The sequence below is a fragment of the Apaloderma vittatum genome, unplaced genomic scaffold (assembly GCF_000703405.1).
Source record: "Apaloderma vittatum isolate BGI_N311 unplaced genomic scaffold, ASM70340v1 scaffold2190, whole genome shotgun sequence".
Taxonomy (NCBI): Eukaryota; Metazoa; Chordata; class Aves; order Trogoniformes; family Trogonidae; genus Apaloderma; species Apaloderma vittatum.
In genome coordinates this window covers 1-22,876 of record NW_009692676.1, presented here as the reverse complement: position 1 = coordinate 22,876, position 22,876 = coordinate 1, and the positions used below count along the sequence as shown (strand labels likewise).

Genomic DNA, 22,876 nt, shown 5'->3' with positions numbered 1-22,876 from the left:
ATATTTTAAACATAATACTTAATTCATCCAGAGAGAGTTTTATTTGCACAGAGGTATTAAAAGTGAGTTTCTTCCAATTAATTTATTTTTTTCTTTAACTTACAGTCTTTCTAAGATTTCCCTGCTACTTACTGAACTTGATACCACACACCTCAAGATTTTTAACCTCTGCAACTGGGGTTCAAGGAACATACCCCAAATACTACGCAGATGTCCTGTGATAGCCATGGAGCATTTTAAAAACAATTGCAGCAAGTTTTCTGACTATGTACATGGCTCTTCACGACCCTTCAGATACGTGTCCGCCAAAAGGATCCTATTGCAAATTAACAAGTACAAAATGTGCAACGTCCCATCAGTGCTTCTCACATTTTCAAAATAAGTGTAAATGAAGGAAGTACTTTAGTCTTATCTTGACAGAACACTTTTTCCCTACTAGGCCTTGGAGATAATTCAGCTTAAACTATGTTTGCTTAGAATTAATACACTATTATAAAGAAAGTCTTTTACCAGACTCTCCAGCATGCTCTGTGCTCATCAATATTGTCATGTCAGGATATCGCCCACCCAAGTCCCACTCCCCCACATGGCCAAAGATTAACAGACAGCATTAGCGGGGGAATGGAAATAGGAGAGACCAGGACACGGAAGTCACGCCCCTGTGCACTGAATGGATGCTTATGGCACATTTCAGAAAGTCCCCAAGGCCCTGAAGGGGGAAAACGGCCCAGCACTTGGGCAGCCCTGGCATCTACGGTGCCATGGGGAGCAACACCAAGCAGCCAACGCAAACTCCCAAGCCTCATTTTTCATACAGCCTGTGGTCACATTTGTGGTTCACACAAAGAAAGAGATTGATCTCTGCAGTCATCCCCTCGGGTGTCGGTACCTGGTGCCTGTGTCACTGCCACTCTTCACTGCTCCGTCATCCGTGAAATTAAAGGTGCCGGTCCAATTTGCCAATTCCTCTCCATTCTGCCAGCTAAACTGCAGCCCTCTAGCAAGAAAACGAGGCAGTTGATATTTGATATCATTCATTAGTTCAAGACTATCAGCATGAGTCCTCATGTCCTTTTTCTTAACACAGACATGTGACTACGACACATTCATCAAAAACAATTAAAAGACACCAAGAAACACAAGATATCATCCTCCTAGTGCAAACAATTAATTTTCAGTTCCCAGAGACTCTACAAGTCCTAGTCTGAAAACAACACCAGACTCCTCAACCAAATTGGAAAGTAATCATCTGTGCTCATAAACAACACACATATGTGTGGAGCAAGGTGGAAATTTCATTCCCAGAGCTCCAAGTGCAAAAAGCTGGAGTCTTATGTGTAAAAACTGCAGAGCCAACAAGGTAAACCCTCCAAATTTCCATTTTACATCTACAATAGTTGTTAAATGTGGTGGGCACTGAGTCCTTGCACTGATTAGTTGGCCATTTTAGCAAAGTTTGTCATTTGATGACTTCTCTAAGACACTACTGTGCTTCTTTTCCCTGTTTGGGAAGATATTTTTTAAGCCAATGCATATCGCAATCATCATAACTTACTGTTTTCCAAACTTTAACAAAATCATCCCAAGACTCATGACGCCTGTAGCGTTCTGTACACTACACCTGTAGTTGGGCAGAAATTTCACGTGTGTATTTTAAAAACCTGGGTCTGAAGAAACGTTTGACAACAAATCCTTCCCTTTAGCTGGAAGTCAATGAAAAAGAATCTCACAGACAGTTATTTTTAATCTTCTCCATTTTAACCCAATTTCACGACTTCAGAAGCCTGGCAGCCGAGTTGTGAACATTTGGTGCTGCCAATACTGAAACTTCCCGGCTGGGCTGCGCAGGGACAGCCAGGAAGCAATCTGCCAGCTCACTTTGCCCAAAAGAAAGGGCATCCAGGACCCTGCTAGTTTTCTTGGTCAACAGGCTTATTACCAGGGCTAGAGAATCCCTCCAATCACATCCATCCTCTAGACTAACTGGCAGCAGCTATAAGCATAGGAAATTAAGAAGGAACAACATGAGGGGTTACAACACTGCTTCGTCGTGTCCTGCAGTAGAAAAAGGAGGTAGTTCTAAACAGCTCCAAAAATATACAGCAGAATTTTATTTGTTCTGTATTGTAGCAATAACTCCTTGTTGTCACAGATGCTTTACGGAAACATCATCTAACTTCACGTATCTGCAGTGCAGACATTTCCACACGAGCTGTCTTCGTTCTTGAAAAACAGCAGAGATTAGCTCAGCATGGTTAGTTTAGGTAAAGATTCACCCAGTCAAAGGTTGGCCTTGACCCTCGGGTGAACTGATCCACCCCTCAAACTCTCTTTCCATCACCAGCACAGGGAGCCCAGAGTTGCTTGTGGTGTGATCGCACCTGATGGAAGGATCCCTCCACCCAAGTGAAGCATCACTGCAAACATTCTCATGACCTAAACCCGAGACATTCTGAAAGAATTTGTAAGAGGTTTATTCTTGTACAGTTTGTGCCTTTTAATCTTTGTGGTTTGTGGTTTATGGTTTGTTGGGGGTTTTTTTAACTGAAAACAGACTTTTTGGTGAAGGCATTCTGAGGGAGAAGGAATTCTGAAGAAGGTAGAGTCATTTCAACACTCTGAACTGAGGAAAGAGCTAGCCTGATAAACTGTCCCCACCCCTCCCGAGCTTCCTCCCACCACAAAAGGTGAGAGAAAAACATGAAAACATTGAAAAAGCTTCCTCTGAAACTTTTGAATGCACTTTCACTTATTGCATGTTCTCCAGTGGTCCAATTTTGCTTTTCAAAGAAAAAATTTTCAAGTATAAAAATGAGAACATTTTAAATACAGAAGCCAAATTTTTGCTCATAGGACACCCATTCTGATTACCTCTTAGTTAAATACGTGGATGCAATTCTCTTCTTTCCCCAAAAAATCAAAAGCAAGCAGAAGAGATGATGCTGATCACCATAAACAAAATGAGATGGCATCACGTACTTACACCTTACATTCAGCTTGGAGAGAGCTGCTTTGGTGATCAACTTGGAGAATAGCATGAGTTTGAGTGTGGCAGGGTTTTGGGTAGCAGGGGCAAGGGCTGTGGGGGTGACTCCTTATGTAGCTTCCAGCACCATCCCCAGCCCCAGGTAAAAGTGGGACCTGCCTCTGGCCAAGGCCGGGCCAGTCAGCATCTCTGACATTGATGGATTTAAGAGGGGAAGCCTGTTGGGTCGGGCTTCTTTTGTCCCTTGAGGGGAGGAGGCAGACAGGAAGATAGGTGGGGTGGAGCGAGAGTGTATTTAAGATTGGTTTGTGCTTATTTTCTCTCCCTATCTTACTCTGATCTGGTCCACTGGTGGTAGTAAGTTAAATTTATGTTCTCTCTCCAAGTCTACTCTGTTTTTTACCCATAATCGTAAGTGTTCAACAAACCCTCCCTGCCCCAATCTCAATCCTTGAGCTTTTTCAGTTGAACTTCCTCCCTCCTCATCCCCAAAGAGACAGTGATGGAGGAAGGAGTGAGCGAGTGGTTCTTTGTTGCCAGCCAGGGCAGTTGGCTCAAATCATGAAAGAGAATCACATCAAAGGGTGTGTAGGTGATGGTCTCTTGGCTATAGGATAACGCGGAGCCTTACAGATTTTAATCAGATGAGGCTGCCCAAGGTATGACTTGCAAGTAGAATATTGGTGTGAAGAAAACACAGGAAAAATTTCACTTCTAACTGAAATGCTTTCACTTTTAGGCCTGTTGAAATACACTCTTATTATTCTCTTCCATATACCATGGTCTAATGTACATGTTTTCCACACTGTAACTGGTATGGAAACATGTTTATTTTGAATGTGTATGTTTTTGTAAAAGGTATCTAAATATATGGCCTTGAAAATACATCTTCATTTTTAACAGCCACACCGAATGATACACGGGGAGAGAGAGTATAAGGGTGTGAAAAACAAGTTGGAGCTGTACTTTTTAATTGGAATTAAATTAGATATTTTGGGCTTAGAAATTCACTTGCAAACTGAAATAGAGAGCATTAATATAGACAAATAGCTGGTGTCAGTGTGTCCTTCAGGGTTGAACCCTCCTAAAGCACAGCCAATATTCAGGCAGATTAAAACATGCAGTGACATCCTTTCATTTTGCAGTTCTTCACTCCACATGTAACAGCTGGAAGGAAGGCCAAGTAAGTGCTCAAGGGCAGAGGGAGTTGATTCTGTACATAAAGCAAAAGAAATGATAAAACCACTCTTTATTTCCCTCCTCTAATCAAGCCCTTTTTGGGAACAGTGTGTACTGTGGCTGAGGCACCAAGTTTAAAGGAGGACATGCACATTTTGGGTAGGATCCAAGAGGAGATCAGGAAGACTAACACCGAGGAATGTTAGATATGTCTTATGCAGAACAGCTTAAAATACTTAGCTTTGAAATGGCAGAATAGGGGATCTAATCGAGGTACAAAATTACCTAACGAGAGCAAGCAAGGGTCTGGGTATGACACTTCTACATAGCAAGGACTAAATACAAAACTGTTGAGCTGAGCTTGGGGTCAGGAGCAAGTTGTGTCTGACCCCAAACCACACAGTGCTCCTCCTCCAGCAGGTACTCCAGAGGTTAACAATGCATAGACTTACATATACATATATAGAAAACACTGTACCAAAGAAATATTACAGAGGTTATAGGACTCTGTGTCTCCCTGTGAGTCTGCAAGACCGAGTCCAAGCTGCTGTTCTGCATTTTGTGGAGGGATGGCACATTAAATCTCTTCTCCCTACTAAGAAAAACTCCCATAAATAATGCATTTGTAGTATTAGGACCGAGTAGAAATCAAGAATGAGACATTTAAAAACACTCACCTGAATTAATTCTGTTCCTAACAAGATTACTGAGAGTTCTGCAAATTTATTTCAATCAGCCTAGAGTTGGGAGATTGCAATTTTAAAAATGCAAAATTTTCTAATCCTTTCAGCTGTTAGTCGTAACAGATCATAAAAGCTGCCTAGCCAAAGTTGTAAACAGCCTGAGAAAACAGAAAAAAAGACACGGACTGCTCCATTAGTATATTTCTTTGGCATATTATGGTGGTTAAATGCTAACATGTTCACTCTCAGCACTAACTACATTTTAGCAGGTAAATAAGAGTTAAATTAAGGTTCTGTGAATCCAAAATGCAATAGAAAAGCACATGCAGGATAGAAACACAGAAAGGAAAGATAAAAAGAAGCAGAACATGAAGGAGAGTAAGGAAAGATTAAAAGAAAGGAAGGAAAAGAGGGGAAATTACTTAGATAGAGAGGATTCCCATGTAATTTAGATAGTTCATGTGAGACTTTTTTTAAAAAGAAAACAACCTAATTTTAAGCCTGAGATCATACTAATCGTTACCAATGGTGGAACTTCGCCACTTACTCAATTTGCCCTAATGTTATTTCTTTCTAAAATCAGTATGTTTTCCCAACACATGATGCTGACGATGACAAGGGAACACTTTATAAGATGTAATAACCAGAAACACTGTTAGAGATGTTATGTTTTGCCCAGTCACTGTAAGCAAATTTCTCATTAAGACTAATAGACAACATTAATTACAGCACCTACCCCTAACAAATAAGATTATGAGCAATATCATGCTTTCCCTTAGAGAAACTCTCTTAAGTAGCAATAAAACCCTTGAGTTTCAGGTAAATGTCAAAGCAATGTTTTGATCCTAACTGGTAACTGTAAATGTTGCATCAGTATGTGGTCATATAAACACTAGCATACTGTAAGAATAGCAGGAGGGGTTGAAAAAAAGAGAAAATTAACAAAACAGGAGTAATTCCAAAGAGCTTGTCAAGACCGGCTGTCAAGAAGCAGCAGGAAGCAAAGCAAAAAGCCTCTTGCCACAACCCAAACACAAAACAACTCCTGCACAAGCAGAGGTTTTAATAGCAGAGGATGTCAACAATTACGAGGTTTTTGAACAATAAGGCAAGTGTGAATAAGTGGATGGATTGCAGCAAGAAGCTTTGTATCCACGCTGCTGTCACACTGAGATGCCACCTCACTGATTTTCTGAAGTGCAAAGGAAAAGTGAAAATTTGGCTCAGACAAGAAGGCAAGGCTTTTAAAAGGGAGCTACTCTACAGAAAATAAATGGAGAAACCACTAGTGGTCCTGTCTAGGCTCTAACCAGAGAACATGCAGCAGAATTTATTCAGGAGAGACCCCCATGCTTTTGAGGCATCTGAGCAGTTCGGTGCATGTGGCCAAGTAACACAGTGATCAGCACCTACAGGACTGAGTGACAACAGGGGCATCACGCAGGTGATGCAAGGAGAAGGCACGGAAAAGCACCCACCACTCCAGTGCCAACCTCCAAACCCACCAGCTCATCTCATTTAATCTCAGCCAGCAGGCTATTTCCACTCATCTGGCAAGGTGACAGTTACCACTGCCCCCATCCTGCATCTACCAGAGGCAGACTAAACCCAAAAGCAAGCAAAACCAGCCACAAACCAATGTCATTTTATATCAGTGAAGCCAAGCCAAAATTTGACTCAGCTTGCTGGACCACCACAGACGATCAAGCAAGGCGAAGCAGAGGAGTCTACAGACTCCTTTAAACAGGTGAAAGGAAGACACGGATGGCCCCAGGAGCAAGGAAGACTACTTCATTCTCTTTCTGAGCTCCCTCTTTTAACTGACTTCACTTTTCCTGCTCTTTCCTTCTAGTAGTTCTCATATTCCTTCTCCATATGCATTCTCCCTTCTAAAGAGACCATTAGGAGGTGCAAGAAGCCCAACTTTTGTGACTCTGGCTCCTGCTTAAGTTTTAAGCTAACTGTATATCTATTAATTCCACCTACATTATTAATAATTCTATTACCATATTTCTACCAGCCTGGTCATGGTGCTGTACTGCACTGTGACATCCTACACAAACACAGAAGCTATATACAGCCCTTGCCCTGACAAACAGACAGTGCAGGCCATGTACAGGTTTCCTAAAGTCAGTGGATAAATCACTCTCAACATACCTCAGTTTCCCCATTTCAGAATTCTTATGCCCTTGAGAGGAGGAAGAGAAGACTCCACTGTTACATGATCACGCTATACTCTTTGAAAATGTAATGTGACGTCCCTAGCCTGCTAACAGGGATGTCACAGAGGTATTTGAAAGTTAGATGGTTAATCTTGCTGAAGAGCCAGTTGCTTCTTTCTGCAAAATAAGGAAACTATGACTCACTGTGTCCACAGGGCGTATGGAAAATAAAATGAAAACAGTGGTATGCATGAATGACCTGCAGATGAGAGTGATTGAAAACACTCACTAAAATGGATCAGAGAGTAAGAGGAGGTTGGGTAAGAAAGGGCAAGATCAGCAATCTGCAATGTGACAGACTGCTGCACAAGTGAAGACAAGCATAGCAGACAACAGAGACAATAATAAGAGGAGTTCTAGAGAAAAAAAAACAAGGATATGGCGGGGTGTTCTTCTCTGCAAAGGCCAGAAACAGCAAGTTTATTTCCACTGCACTTGAAGAGACATCAGAGGGGCTCCAAAGGAGCAGAGCATCCACTAGGTATGCTGAGATCAAATCCAACCCAGCAGAGTCAAGGCAGACTAGCCTCTGTGTCAAAAAACTCCACTTTCCTGACAAAAGGGCCAGACTCGGTTCCTGAAGACAGTGAAGTTTGAAGACAAGCAGTTCAAGTCCAATTCACCCAATTCACAGCCAAAGGAAAAAATTAAATGAGTCCCCCAAAAAGGAAGATATGGATGGAGGATGTTTGGTTACACAACACATTTGGCCATAGATTATTACACCAGGAACAAGCTCGGCTCTACATGTTAGAGGAAAAAGATCATAATAAAGTAGTGGAGGAATATATTTTGACTAGCACAAAGAGCAAAACTGGAAACATAGGTGGGAAGCTTCTGGATTATAACTACTATTACATAGAAAAAAGATGTGGCACTTTTCACGCTTGGGTTAAACCTTGTGTCAGATATTCATGAACAACATAAGAAAATCCTGATCTAAAATCATGTCCCAAGAAAGATAAAATAGACTCAATACCAACATTCAACTAGTCTGTGTAAATGGGATGAAGTGTTGACTAGGACATGAAGGGCATCAAAGGATACCTTTCAAAACCATAGAATATTTCCTTTTCTCATCTGTCGTAGGGAGATAAACATCCCAGGATTAATACATAATCTGTATCAATGATATGTGTCGTAATTATTAATATTTAAAATACTACTATTTCTAGTAATCAGGGGCAACACAAAACCCACAACAGAATGAGCTGACAGTGAGGCAAGTTATTTCTTTTTCAAGAAAAAAGGCCAATCAAGCCACAAGCACAGAGGCTCACAGGAAATTCCAAATATTTTAAGATGCCAGCAAATTCTGACATTTGAGATGGTAGCTCAGACACCTGATGCAGCATGGGTACCACAGGCAATCTCACCATAGCACTACAAATCCGACTGAGCTAATTGCTTTGCATCTCACGTTTCCAAAACCAATATATTTAGCACCAGGTCAAGTGTCCCTACACCTCACTATATCCTTTGGTGTAAACACACCCATGGAGCCCCATTTGCATGGAAGACTCATGCTGAAGATGATGAGCAAATTGCCACTTAGAGTCAATGTTTCTGTACCCGGTATCAGTCACAGGAGCAGGCAATGTTCCCTCTCTCCATGCACACTCCTACCATTCGTGTAAGCCCTCCAGACTGTGGATTGCCCAAGATTTTCAGCTAGGACAGCAAAAAGCCTAGCTTTGCTTGTATTTTTTTCTTATGGAAAGTGCCACGGAACTACCAGTGACAGAGGAGATTGCTTTTAAGGTTTTCATCATGAGATCCATGCACAAAACCAACCCTATAAAGAGGATTTTGAAGGACAGCGACCATCTGTGGGGTTGATGAAAAAGCAAAATGTAGGCAAGCAACACAGGGCAAGGGTGTCTCAAAGAAATGAACGGTTAAATCCACAATTTGCCTGAGGTAGGCATGGACTGCTGAGCATTGAACACACTTGAATTAAAAAATGAGAAACGAAACGAAAAAGCAATCAAGGGAAAGAACAAGGCACAGCGGAAATAAGAAATACAAAGCTGTGCACAGGAATTATGTCTGAACCAAACCCAGCAAGTGTAAGAACGATCAGGAAACTCCAATCAGGTCAAAATTGAAAGACTGAATTACCAGGAGGTCTGCAGCACTGGCCACAGAGGTCTGCAGTCAAGGATGTGATCACTCCTAGCTGCGGTTGGGGTTGGAGTTGTGCTACCTCAGTGTAGAAGAACTTCAAAAAGGAAGACTGGGTTCCAGGTTTGGCTTTCTGAAAATGTAGGTAAGATCGAACTTTGTACCTGCCCACACACAAACAGCTAATTTTTTCAAAAAGACATAAACCGAGTTGATGGCAAGTTCTAATGGAGATGTTTTTGAAAGAAATATCACAGGGCTTAAACCACTTTAGGTGAAAGGGCTTTGACTCACAGGTGTTGAATGCTGGGCTTTGGCAAAACCATTACTTCACCATACAGAGGCAACACATCTGTGTGAAGTGCAGAAAGCAGAGATATTCAGCTAAATACTCAGAGACAGCTGTTTGCACAGACAGAAGTAGGCCTAGATCCCCACACCACAAAGTTAAACTGAAGCAAGCCACTACTTGCTGTTATGTAAATTAGAATTAGGATTTAATTGTATTAATCAGTGAGGGTAATGGCCACATTTTGGCTGTGAAACAGGACACCTACATTTCAATACTCCAGGGCAAAAAGCTTCTGCAGAGCTGTGGCCCAAGATGATCCGAACCTTAGCCCAACCAACTGCAGGAACTGATTCAGGGACTGCTGAGTGGCCACAGCCACAGCGAAAGGGGCAAGTGTTTGCAGGTCACTCTGCAGTGACTCACATTCCTCGTGTTTTTTTGCTGAGGAAGGACCATGGTGAAAGGCATCAGGGGATGACACACTCAGGATAATGCCATTTGCACATGTAAAATATTGAAGTAACTGACTTTCATTACCTTAATTTACCGTCATTCGGGGAACGGAGAAGGACTGGCAACTCACAGACTGGATCAGCAAATGTTTTTTTTCCATCTTAATTGCAGAGGTGCAACATAACAATGCTAGAAACAAAGCAAGTCTGGAGGAAACTGAGGTTCAAGCTTTGCCTGTTTTCTGCATCAGAGCCATAGAAGGCACTGCCAGGGAGCACAAGAGAGGAAATTATGAACGTACTTGATGGTTTTTTTTAAAAAAAGCAAATTAAAATGATGGGTCAGAAAAGAACTCCAAGGAGCAGAAAGTAAGAGTTTGGCTTCAGGTCACTTTTCACAATAAAAGTCTCTGCTGCAGCCTGTGATAGAGCTGTGACTGTTTGCAAATTCTTGCAGACCTTTAATTCACGTGCTCTGTACTGGTGAGCTCTTCTTTTATTTGATGTGGGGAGACAGGAGCATTATGTAAAGCAACCAATAGCAGCAACGAGAAAGGGAACCGATGACCAGTGGCAAATGACTCTGGCAGGCAGCTGAGTTCATCTATCATCTCCCTGTTTGTCCTGCCCCCTCCACCCCATCGCCATCTCTCCCCAGCCCTCCCCCAGCACAGGCTCCAGTGCTCCTCTGACCAATCTGTGAGATGATTCAGCTCCTTGTCTCTGCAAGGTTAATTAGGTACAATAGGGATTCCAGCACCCCATCCCCTTGAAATGCTCTTGGGAATATGCTGTAGCAAGGACAGCATGTGGCTGGCGCCTCAGCTTCTCCTGCAAACTGGACTGGATCCAGTCACTTCAAGGTGATGGCCATACACATACTGGTGTATATAGCTTCAAGACGCTGCTCTCTCTTGAGGTTCCCAGTGCTCTTCTTTGAAGAAAACTGACCAAAAACCAAGCCCTGCTCTGCAGCCCTTTCAGGGATTCAGCAAGGTGACTTATGGGTCGCCAGGATAGTATTTCACTCTGATTAGAAAGGAAGGGGGCAAGGAGCCGAGAAATGACTCACTAGGTGACCTTCGGCTTAAGTCTCTTGGGAAAATATTTGAACGGAAAGAGACTTTAAATCCTGGAATAGATGGTCTTAGGTTACACTTAACACCTTCCCAGGGTGTTACGAACAGGCCAGAGGGGCACATGCCAGGTATGAGGCAGGAGGTCTCAAGTGACATGAGCTGGCTGCAGTTCCTCAAGAGCCCAGCTTAGGACAGAACACAACACAGGCTGCGTTCCGTGTCCACAACTACTGCTTTTGCTGGTGTTAGTAAGATACAAGACATGTAAGATAAGATATATAGACACATATAAGATACATGGATAAAATGTAAGATATGTAAGTAACCTTTACCTCACTGAAAGGGTTGTCAAGCATTGGGACAGGCTGCCCAGGGCCGTGGTGATATCGCCAACCCTGGAGATGTTTAAAAGTCACGCAGATGTGGTGCTCAGGGACATGGTTTTGTTGTGGACCTGGCAGTGCTAAGTTAACAGCTGGACTCAATGATCTTAAAGGTCGTTTTTGACCTAAACCATTCTATGATTCTAAGATATGACCTCGTCTTACAGCACAGTATAGATTAAATGATCTCTCAAGGCGTAGTCCAGGTTTATTTTCTCTGGGTTTACTCCTTATTTGCCCCCGCTGCACAAAAAAATGACCATAAGCTATCTTTCTTACGTGGGTAAGGAAAGGGGTAAAGATGTCTGGTGATTGATTTGCAACTGCTGAACAAATCCTGCTTCATAAATAACAAAATGTGGTATAACCTTAAGTTTTGAGAGTCAGAGATTACTTATAGGGTGTACACACATAGGAGTGATGTTTTATTCTCACTTAAAAGACGTAAAGCTTTCAAATAATGCAGGCTGCCTGCATGAGAAGGTTTGCTCTTTCTTGCTGTGTGCTTCTTTGAGTTATTGTACTATGTGTCCCCTCTGACCCCAGGGTAATCTTTGTTTAAAGTCTTTAATAGCTTTGAAAATGCGTTCTCCTCGCTTAGTTGGGAAAAAAAAATAGTTTTAAAGGGGCAGATTCCCTTTTTCAGCTGATTCTTGCCCTGTGGAGAAGTCAAACTGTTTAAAAAAACAGTATTTAGTGAATTTGCTGTCAACAAACAGAATATTGGTATATAGCAAAGTATTGCTCTGATATTTTTCTCTTGCCAAAGCAAGAGCAAGGACTATCCTATTGACCTCTTCCATGCCACAGGCTGGGAACCTTTTCAACAGCTTTTAACATAGTCACAGTTTCCTGATGTAACCCAGGACTGTTTTCCTGCTAACCGAACAAGAGCTTACAAAAAAAGGCCTACCCTCAGCTGAACATCTGACTCAAAAGAAAATCAGCTGAAAGCCGAGCATTGAAAAGATGAGTCAATACAAAAGCAAGTGGCAGCTCTGGATTTAAGCAGAAGTCCAGAGCATTTAACCTACTTTAGCAGATCAATGCAGTGGATTTTTAATCATCACATTAATCCTAAAATAAAAATAATTACCCCAGAGATCTGTATTAAAGTCCCTTAATTATATCTCATTCCATCATCCTTTTTACTCAGGATCAGGGGCTACAGAGACCAGAGCTTCCCCGTGTCATTCTCCAGCTTGCAGTTTAACTCTTTTGGTAGGACTTAAGCGGTGATTATGGGGATGAGGCATTGGCCTTGCTGAGAGCACCCACATCCATCTGACTTGGAGAAGAAACTACAAAAAAGGGAAAAAACAGATGGGCAGGATTCTGCTTTCCAATGACACAGTATAAAACAGCAGTGGAAAGAGCAGAGAGCATTGCATGGTGGGTGAAAAGTGTGTGAATACCTAGAAATTCAATCTCTTCCTCCTCCTCCTCTTCTTTCAGCAATGCCGGGAGCTCATTAATATCTCATTAAGGGGAAAGAGAGGGTTTGATCAGAGGCTGGGCCCCTTATCAAATTTCACAGAATCACAGAATGTTCTGGGCTGGAAAGGACCTCGAAAGATCACCTAGTCCAACCCCCCTGCTGCAATGGGATCACCTAGAGAGAGCAGGTTCAGCTACAGAACTCACTAGAAATTTCACTGAGCAGAGTTTCCTTCCTGAAGCATCTTCTCCTGCCTGCGGGTCCCGTCATCCCCACAGCCAGGCTTTGCGAGCACAGCTGTGGACAAATGCAGGACCACAAGCCTCCACGGAGAACTTCAGGTGGGTTTTTGTGGCAATAAACTCAGTCCCACTCCCTGCTTGTAAGTGGCACAGCACAGCTCACAGCCATACAGCTAACTTCCCCATCTTTCTCCCAGAAAAGGGTACCTTTATCCACACTGCTTATTGGGGCCAGTCCCTAGTCTATGCTGTCCCCTGTGTTTTGCCCAAGCTGCTTGGTTTCGCTCAGATTCCCCCCTGCCTTGCCGGCCTTTACCCATTTCCACCATCTTCTTGCAAAGAAACAAGCCCTGTGTTATATTTAGGCTTAAAATCAGTGTACATCTTCTGGAATAGTGCTTCAGGGCAATTTTCAGGTTTCTCTAAATACACTAGGGAATTCCTTCCCGCTGCCTTGGGAAGAAGCCCAGAGGTCTGTTATTGCTGTAGATGTTGGGATGCAGGCAAAGGCTATGATAAAGCGAGGAGCATGTTGATTCCTAGCGAGTAAAAGGCTTTAGGTTTAGGCAGCGTCCCCAAGTTCCAGCCTGGCAAGCAGCACCAAAGCTATAAATATCCCACTTCTCTTCTGCAATGATGCTCTCCAAAACCACCAGCTCCACCACAGTCCCTGGAGGAGCAAGCTATAATGTGTCCAAGGAACCTCACAGTCAGCATCAGCTTCTAACAGGAGATTTAACACCGGAGGTTTGTGAAAGGAAAGAGTAATTTAAGGTGACAGCTACCCCTGCACGCAGTGGACTGGCAATCAGACTGTCTGGAGATGGTCACCATAATATGCTGCAGGGCATGAGAGAGGGAAAGAAAAAGTACCTTCATGATAATATTATGGCAGCAGCATCGGCTGCTACGTATATCACCTGTCATTAATAACTGACAGCCTGAGTCTGCCACATCCCGCACTTTTATCTCCATGAAAGATGGGAGCTACCGCTTCCCAGCAGAAAGGAATCAAAGTGCTTTTTATCCCTGCACTGGGTGGATGTGGGACAATCCTCTCCGAGACTCTTCCATGACATAAAAAAAAATGGGAAAAAAAAAAAAGAAATCATTGCAAGCTGGGTTGAGAAAAAAATAAAAATATCGTTTTCCACCAAAGTGACAGAATGTATAGGCACATCTCTGTGCTTGAGCCCCTTTCATGGCAGAGTGCTCAGGACCAGATTTTCTCCTAGCAAGCCTGGGAATTGGTCATCACCTTTTTTTCATTCCCTGCAACCCACTGATGACAGGAGAGGTTCCCAAGGGCATAAGGCAGGACAGAGATTGGCCACAGAGATCATTCACTATAAGAGTTTTAATTTCAACTTCTCATCTTGTTATCTTTACTTTGCCATTTTTCATTTCAATTTATACTTGGGATTTATTTTTCATTGCTTTAATCCTGTTGCAGTCATTTCAAGTTAGAAAAGAAGCACCGGTAGGGGTGCAAGGCCTCCAGGACAAATGGGAAAAAAATGAGAAAATAAGGCAAGATGAGACCTCAGCTGGTCATAAAGTCACCCTTTACACACCAAGGCAGCTCAGTACTACCCTTGTCTAACAGGTTTCCAAAGCCCCCAGAGATGGAGATTTTATACCTCTTCAGGCAGTGTTTTTCTTTAAAAGTTTCCCTTCATCATTAAATCCAAAGCTCTCCTGCTGTAACTTGACTCCACGACTTCTTGCCATGTCGTGAGTCTTCACAGATATGTGTGAGGAGGGTAATTTCCTCTTGTCAGAAATGGTTTGGGTATTTCAAGACAGTTATCGTATCTCCCCTTAATTTTCTTCATGCCAGAACAACATAGGTTTTTCACACCTTTGCTTATTCTTCCTCCTTTCCTTTGGCTCCTTCCAACGGAGCCACATTTTTCTGGAAGTGAGATCCCCAAAAGCAGATGGAGTCCTCCAGAGAAGGCCTCACTGCTAAGCAAGGCACACAAATTGCTCTTTGGATAAACTACAACGCTCCTGTCTATACATATTAATATCATGCTTGCTGTTGTGTCATCCCCTCCATCGAGAAACATTTGCTGATTTGTCAACATTTTGCTTGTTCCTGGCACAAGGCAAACAACTACATGAGTTGCAAAACAGGCAAGAATCAAATCATTGATCTCTTCTAGCAAAACGCAGCTAAATTCCAGTAAAAAAAAAATCTGCAGAAGCTGCCTACACTACTGAAACCCACTTACCTCAAAGCATGAAAGAGATATATCCCTCTTTATAAAATAATATAAGCTGTAACAACTCGTACTAGATTTAAGTAAAATAAACTCTGCGTGGGTCAAGGTTAAATACCTTGATGATCCCCACTGGCGTTCGCTGTAAAAAGAGCTGTACCATTTTCAGATCAAAGACCGATGTGCTCTACAACAAAGCAGTCTCAGCAGTAATTCATGAGAACACAGCAGTGAAAAATAAAGTGCTCTCTCTGTTATTTGGAACACTAATATTGCCACTTTGATTTTAGGCATTGCATCCGCATGTTTGTTTCTAAAAACATTAAACTTTAGGCAGTGAGAATGCTACCTTAATTCAACCTATAAAGCCTTTTTACATAGGGTGAAATGCCTGTATGGCAGGGTCTGATCAGAGGCAAATACTCAAGTAGCACCAGTCAGTCTAGTTCAAGCAAGACCTTGATTTTTACAACAGCCAGGGATTAAAACACAATCTAAGAAACACAGAAATCATTATATTCCGCCTAATACTCTCCCTTATTAACAACCTAACAGACATTACAGTTGCCAGATGCACCTTTCCAGACTGACAAGATATTGTCAACACAACACCAAAAAGTGTTTTGAACTGATATAACGGTACGGCTGTCTCCTTTCATTCCGATCAGACAACTTTTCCTATTCCCCCAAAACCCCCCCTTACCTTTTGAGATAGTTTCTCCCATAGAGGATCTGCTGCAGCAAGGTGACCACGGCAAAGGCGCAGATGAATATGAAGAACAAAGTTCTGTTTCCCAGCAAATCCCTGCTTGACGAAGGGTCAGTGTATCCCATCCTTCTTAAAATCCACTGAAGCTCCACTGGGTAAAATTCAGTTCATTGTCACCTTCATGCCCTTTCTGCTGGGAAGCGGAGGGGAATTTCTGGCTTTTCTGTGAGCGATCCAAGGACAAGGTATCCCATCGTTTGGCCCTGCTGCCCCTTCCTTGCCCCTTCTGGATGTTAGCTCCGGAATTGTGCGCAATTGCTTGCTTCCATGGTAAAGTTTCCAGGCGATTCAGACGTGGGTAACATCTAAAATCATCTCTCAGCGCTCTTTCAGTGCAGGCAGCCTGTGCTGTGCAAGAGGCATTCTGTTCCCTCTAAGCCTCTCCTGAAAACCCGCTGCTAGCAATTATCTACTTCAATCCCATTTTCATATTCCAGATGGGGGAAGCTGCAAACAAACCAGAAAACTGCAGCCAATGGCAAACACAGGGCTCCGGCAACCTGCGTTGGAAACACATAGTCGTCAGCTCTTCTTTGCTTCTGCTCAGCGATTCCAACGAAATGTGCTTGCAAGGAGACGTGACTGGGGTGTGCTATTATTGAACAAGCATGTAATGATCAGGAGGTTTTCATTCAGTCCCCTGCAAAAAAAAAAAAAAAACCACAATAGCAGCGATCTGGTCAGACTAGCAGGAAAGCTGCATTTTGCACAGCAGCGCACGGTCCATACTGTGCCCTCGGTACCGTAGCGTTCGCACGCAGAATGCAGTGCCTTTAGTCATATACCACTCACTGTCTGGGCTCCTGTATTTCCCCTGGTTATTCCTCCCGAGTAAGCGTAAGCAAGGTCACTGTGCATCTCTTCAAGGACAGAGCTCTCAGTTCCTGCATGCTGATTTATTGGGAGGCTCTGAGTAGCCTCACAGCCGCAGAGAGGGAGACTGCCTCGCAATGCAGGCTCTAAGAAACATCCATTTAAAGAGACAAATATTCTGATTGCTCCTCCACCAGAAACAGATCTCTGTTGAAAGGGCAAAGCAACAAGACCTCGTCCACAGCCATCATAACTCCTCTAAAAATCTCCTCATTGTCAGGAGAGGCTCGATTCGGCTCACAAGGAAATCAATGGGAGTTTTGTTGCTGATTTCACTGGGAGCAAAATCCGCCCCCTGACCCTTCAGCTTCTTAAAACAAGTTCCAATGAAAGCTTTATCCATGAATGAAACATCCCGACTACTAGGTTGTTCTGCCTCAGTAACAGATGGGAAAAGGATTTTGACAACAAAATGGTGTGGGGGGGAATCCTTTGTCTAAGAGAATGGGAAGATTTCTGTGTGAATGAATTTTCCAAAAGTTAAATCAGCATATGCAAAATGTTCTAGCGTGCCAGCAGCCCAGCTGTGCGAAGGAGCAGAGACTGTTTCTGAACTCGGTCTCAGCTGCAATTGGTGCTGCATGGGAAGAAGGGCCAAAGCTAACTTTGTGCAGCGTTACCAACCCCCTTCCTGAAGCTTGGGCTAATCCTCAGCATGACCTACAGCAATTTAGGCTAGACAATCAGGGGCTAAAGCAGACTTTGCCTTCTCTAATGTTAAGCAACAAAAGTTACAAAAGTGTCTACAGTAGGAACCTGGTCACCCTGAACTCCTGCAGGCCAGAATCTCCAGAGATCAGCCCTTCAGACACCCTTGACTTTGGAAAGAGGGTGTAAGGATCCAGTCTCTGATCATCCTTGAGGGCCTTTCAAAGCTCCCACATATGCACTTGTGAACCCTGCTAAACACTTCAATTATCGCTTGTGCATATAAAAAGAGTGGTGATCCCAGGTCAGAATATCCAGCCCAGCTGCCTTTTCTCTGACAGCGGCCTGTTGTGGACACATAGGGAAAAGGAGAAGAGGGAAAGGACATACTGATACTTCCTCGGAAACATGCTCCTAACATTTTGTGGTTCAGGGCCTTCCTCAATCAGGGAAGAAAATATTTTGGTTAGAAAAATAAATGAGTTGGAGGCACTCATTTGTACTGTACTGGGAATAATACATATACCAGGGGACTGCAAATTAAATAGCAAAAGCACTTTGATTCCCTCTTGTCAAAGTCATCAGCTCTAGGGCCAAATGTTTCTTTAACAATCAGTTGTAAGCCCATATGACACAAGAATGCTCCTATATAGGAACTGTACTATTTAGATGGACCTAACTGGGCACCCTTCTCAGTAACAGGAAAAGCTGTACAGTCATCAGAAATCCCAGGCTGGGACCCCAGAAGATACTACACAGGCAGATTTGCATGGAGAAGCTGAGAAGTAAGGCCAGTAAGAGCAGATGTGAAGGAAAATGTACTTAATACCTTGATTTGTTGGATTTTTACTGACAGTTTTGAAAATCCTCTCTGAGAAATTTGTTTCAGCTGCTCCATGGAGTTATTTTACAATACCAGCGAAGTATCAGAGAGTAAAAATTGGCTTCTTAGGACCTCCTGTGGGTGTGAAGCCAGTTTTGCAGATTTCACTATCACATAGGTTGTGGTGAAAACACAGCCTTTCTTCTGCTATTGCCCTCCATTCAGAGTGGTTTTTTCCTTGAAATATTCATGCCAGAAGATACAGCACCTGAGAGGCCTATGTGCAGCAGAGCTGCATGCCTAAAGCAAAAAGCAAAGCACAACAATATATATTAAAAGTGGAGAGGGTTTTCTGTGCCAGATCTTGCGCAGGCATCGTTCCTGATGTCACACGTGCAGAAGAAATCCGTCTGGTCCCTTCAGCCCAGCACTACAATAACACTGCAAACCTGGGAGCAGAGCAGCTCTGCGCAAGCACGAAGAAATAGTCTATCGACAGATTTTCAAAGGACGGTTAAGGTTTCCTGCAATATTTGTTGTGAGTGGAAACAACCATGCGGTGTACGCAGAAGGGCCGGATCAGCAATGCCAGCACTCATTCCCACGAGTGCTTTGAGAGTTTGACTTGTCACCTCCCAGCCTCCTTGAAAGAATCGGGCTTCGGCAAAGAACAAATTAATAAGGAAAAGGACGCGGCAGTACGTTGCATGGCAAACACATGACTGGGCCTCGGGTACTACGTACAGTACTGATTTTCAGTCCTGTAGGCACTGATCCTGCAATGGGAAATGCAGCAGCAATGACACTGGTAACATACAGGGAGTCCAGATCACATGAGGCCATACCCTAGGCAGCATCATGCCAGAGCACAGGAACTCAGTAAAAAAACCCTCTTCGACCACCAGAGGATAGCGTATCACTTAACTAGTATCAGCTACTCAAAATACCTCTCATGAGATGCTGGGGAGAGATGGATGAGCTGCATGATGTGCACAAGCTCAGAAAGGGTATTCCGACATCGTTTCTTGGAGTATAGACTTGGGAGGTTAAAGTAAAATTGACAAAATGGAACTGCTCAAAGTCTATCAGAAGATGAAGCTGCCAGAAGCAGTTCCACGTTGCTGGCCTTTATTTGTTGTATGTGAGCTGTGTGCTAAATATCACCGGAGATAATCTATAACAGGAAACTCCTCCAGCCTGAGCAGTGAGACTCTGAGCCCTCTAACACAAACATGAACATGCTCCAGACAGCGACACTCTCCAAAGAGTATTGTCTGCGCTTAAGTCCAAATGAAGCAGAACTGATTTTTTAAAAAAAAAATAGAAAAGTTGACATTGAACCTGAATCTCAAAGAAAAATTTTGGCTAACTGCCAGCACCATGTTTGTGATGGTCCCCGTAAGGAAAGCTGAATTAGCAAAAGGACAAAACCTGGCAGGAATCAGACTCTACTTCTCTTCTACAGGGAACCAGTGCATCTCCCTCTGCTGAAAGGATGACACACAGCCCTTAATTCTAAGCTGCATTTTACTTTTTAATGCAAATAAAACAGAAAAGTCACTTCTGGTGGGCAGGTTTGATTGGGAATTTCCTTAAGTACCTTTCACTGAACCTGTCATTTGAATCATTGTTTGACTATGCATCCTAATTTAAGCTGAAATCAAGGACATTTAGTGTCTTGGATAGCAGGATCTGTCTTCTGTTGGTTGTTTAAATCACGATATGCATAACAAACATGTTAAACTCATAATACTATACAGCTTCAGAGTAAAGCAAAACATGCTTCACATTCCCCTTGAGGCTTTTTTCTCTCCCTGCTTGCTCAGCCACTCTGCACTCCTCTTCATGACTGGCACACAGATTGAACAACCTCACACACAGCATAGCAGATTACTATGGGCTGTAAAAAGGTTTCATTATAACACTTTTTCCCCTAAATAACAACTAAATCAAGTCTATTTATAGTTTCTGCAATGCTTGTGTCAAGTGCCAGATCCCCGATTTTGCAAAGCACTGGCACATAGGTATATGCCCAGAAAGTTCTGCTGAATATGAAACTCATATGCTTATCAATATTAACTCTTTTGCAGATATAAAACATGCATTTGTTAACATAATTTAGTGCTTAACACAGTGTCTAGTCCCTGACCACTGCCACAAATCTATGTCTTGAACTGGGATACTGAAGGAAGCTGAAGGATTCAGCTACGAGGTAAACATTTATTTCCTCCTGAGTTGGGCTAAGCCACAATTAGATGACAATGGCTAATTGGCACCAGGGTTCCTACCTGTGGAGCTGCCTGAATCAGAGGAAGTGTCCTGAAGATAACATATGGTCTGTACACTGGATATACATTACATCATCTATTGAATTATAACCAGTTTCCTTCCAATTATGGCTCATATAGGCACTGGAGGAGAAACAACCCAGCACACAAAATAGCCCTTTCTTACACTGCCAACACCGTCTCTGTTGGAAATGGAATGAGGTCGTCCTCTCACAGGTAGGAAGCTCTAATGCAGAGGCTGTCATGGCTATAGTGCTGTATATTTTCTGTTAACAGCTCATTATGGCAGGACTTGCTAAAATGTATAGCAAAGTGCAAAACTAAGTTGGGCTCAATGCTAGGGACAGACTTGTTTTCCCAGCAGTGTTTCCATATTTCTAGAAAATACAGAGAGTTTAGTGCGCTTGTTATGACCCTGTACAGGCTCACAACAACCCTGCAAATAATTGAGAACGATAGAAGTTCAGATTTTCTGCAGGAAAACCAGAAATGGGACCAAATTGCTTTTACAGGAATCATCTGTTAAAAGCATTCATTTGATTTCAGACCACTGCGCGGAAGCCCTGGATTTAGCACCAAATCAGCAGGACTGAGATGCTGGCAGAACCCTGGAGGGGTCAAAGGGTTTCCATGGCTGACACTTGCTCTCAGAATAGGAACACGATTCTGCCTCTATCTCAAGCAAGTCGTAACTCACACCTAGTTCATAAAATCACACTTAAAAGCTTCTAGTGAAAGCCTGGAAAGTGCAGTCACTATGCAAGTTCCAGGGGAGTTTAAGGTTTTGATATTTTTTTTTTGCTGAAAATATTGTAGTATTGACACTACAATGAACAAATATCTCCCATGGCTGGAATAAGGATCATGCATTATCTAATCCTGAAAAAAAACAATTAATAAATATTTCACTAGTTTAATAATGATTTTTTACAGTAAAAATAAAAGTGTTCATCCGAGACATTTTAAAACACTATAATATGGCATATAAATTCAGATTTAATTCACAAAGACCATGAATCTGGCATTTGAATATGTTCTTCTGTGTCAGTCAGTAGTTCTAGCCAGAACGGGGCTAAATATGAAAAAGAAAACATTCCTCTGAATAATCAGTTAATTACATACTTCAAAGATTTTACACTATGTTTATAGTTAAGATGCAGAAGAGACCTGTTACAGAAAATTATTTAGAAAAAGTTACCTTTGCCTTTTTACCACAGTTCTATATTCTGCATTCAAATGAATGAAGCATATTCCTTGGCAACTAACAGTCTGCTCCACTTTACATGAACTTTCAAGCAGTCCAGACCCTCAGCTCTCCAACCTTTCTTCACGATGTCCTCCTACGGTAAATCAACTACACACTGCAGGCAGAAAGTGTTGCCTTGGGTAGTCTACCTGTTTACCTGAGTTACTCTTCTAGGCAAAGCCAATGTCTTTTCAGACACATCTTTCAACAGTCCACGCTAGTCCATGCTTAGTTCAGTCCACGACAAAAATCATAAATAAATTTAAAAAAAAAATCCAGTGGGCTTCTGCAGTCTTCAAAGATTCCCAGTCTTCCTGAAATACATTTGATTTCAGTCTTTCAGCACTGTGGAAGCACTCACTAGAAATCCAGACAACTGACCCTAAATAAATAAATATCCACCCCAACAGTACTGTGACGAGGCACCTGTTTCTGCCCCTCCTGTCAAAGCATGGATCCAGCTTCTAAGCTCTGCCCAGCATCCGGTCTGAACTGCATGTGGTTAGGCTATTAACATAACCGGTGACCCTTTCAAATTCCTTCCTTTGGATCTGTGGTCTGCCATGAATTCCTCAGTCACTCTTACCTGTATTTAAGTGGAAAACAGAGACTACTCCTGGAACAGGGCTGCACTACATACTGCAGCTGGGCATTGGCAGCGCTGGCCCCTGCCCTGAGAATTTATAATTTAAGCAGGCAAGAAGGAAAGGTCAAAGAGGGATTTATTTGCCTCTTTGACAGAGAAGCAAGAATTGCAATTTAGATGTTAAGTTTGAAAGCATGCAACTTCCTCAGCCTGCAAACATGTACTAGGATGTAAATCCAAGGTGATGACAGCCCACTTTGTTGACAAAGCCTGGGAGTCATAGAATAGAACCATAGAACATTTTCGGCTGCAAGAGACCTTCAAGATCATTGAGTCCA

At 42.7% G+C, this 22,876-nt stretch overlaps 1 protein-coding gene across 1 annotated transcript in view; it reads right to left on the bottom strand.

Annotated features, from left to right (window-relative positions):
* Positions 1–16,139, bottom strand: part of ST8SIA5 (ST8 alpha-N-acetyl-neuraminide alpha-2,8-sialyltransferase 5) — a 39,106-nt gene extending 22,967 nt beyond the window's left edge. The window contains exon 1 of the mRNA XM_009878041.1: positions 16,009–16,139. Coding sequence (XP_009876343.1) covers positions 16,009–16,139 — 131 coding nt within the window. The remainder of the gene's footprint in view (positions 1–16,008) is intronic.
* Positions 16,140–22,876: the final 6,737 nt, after the last annotated feature.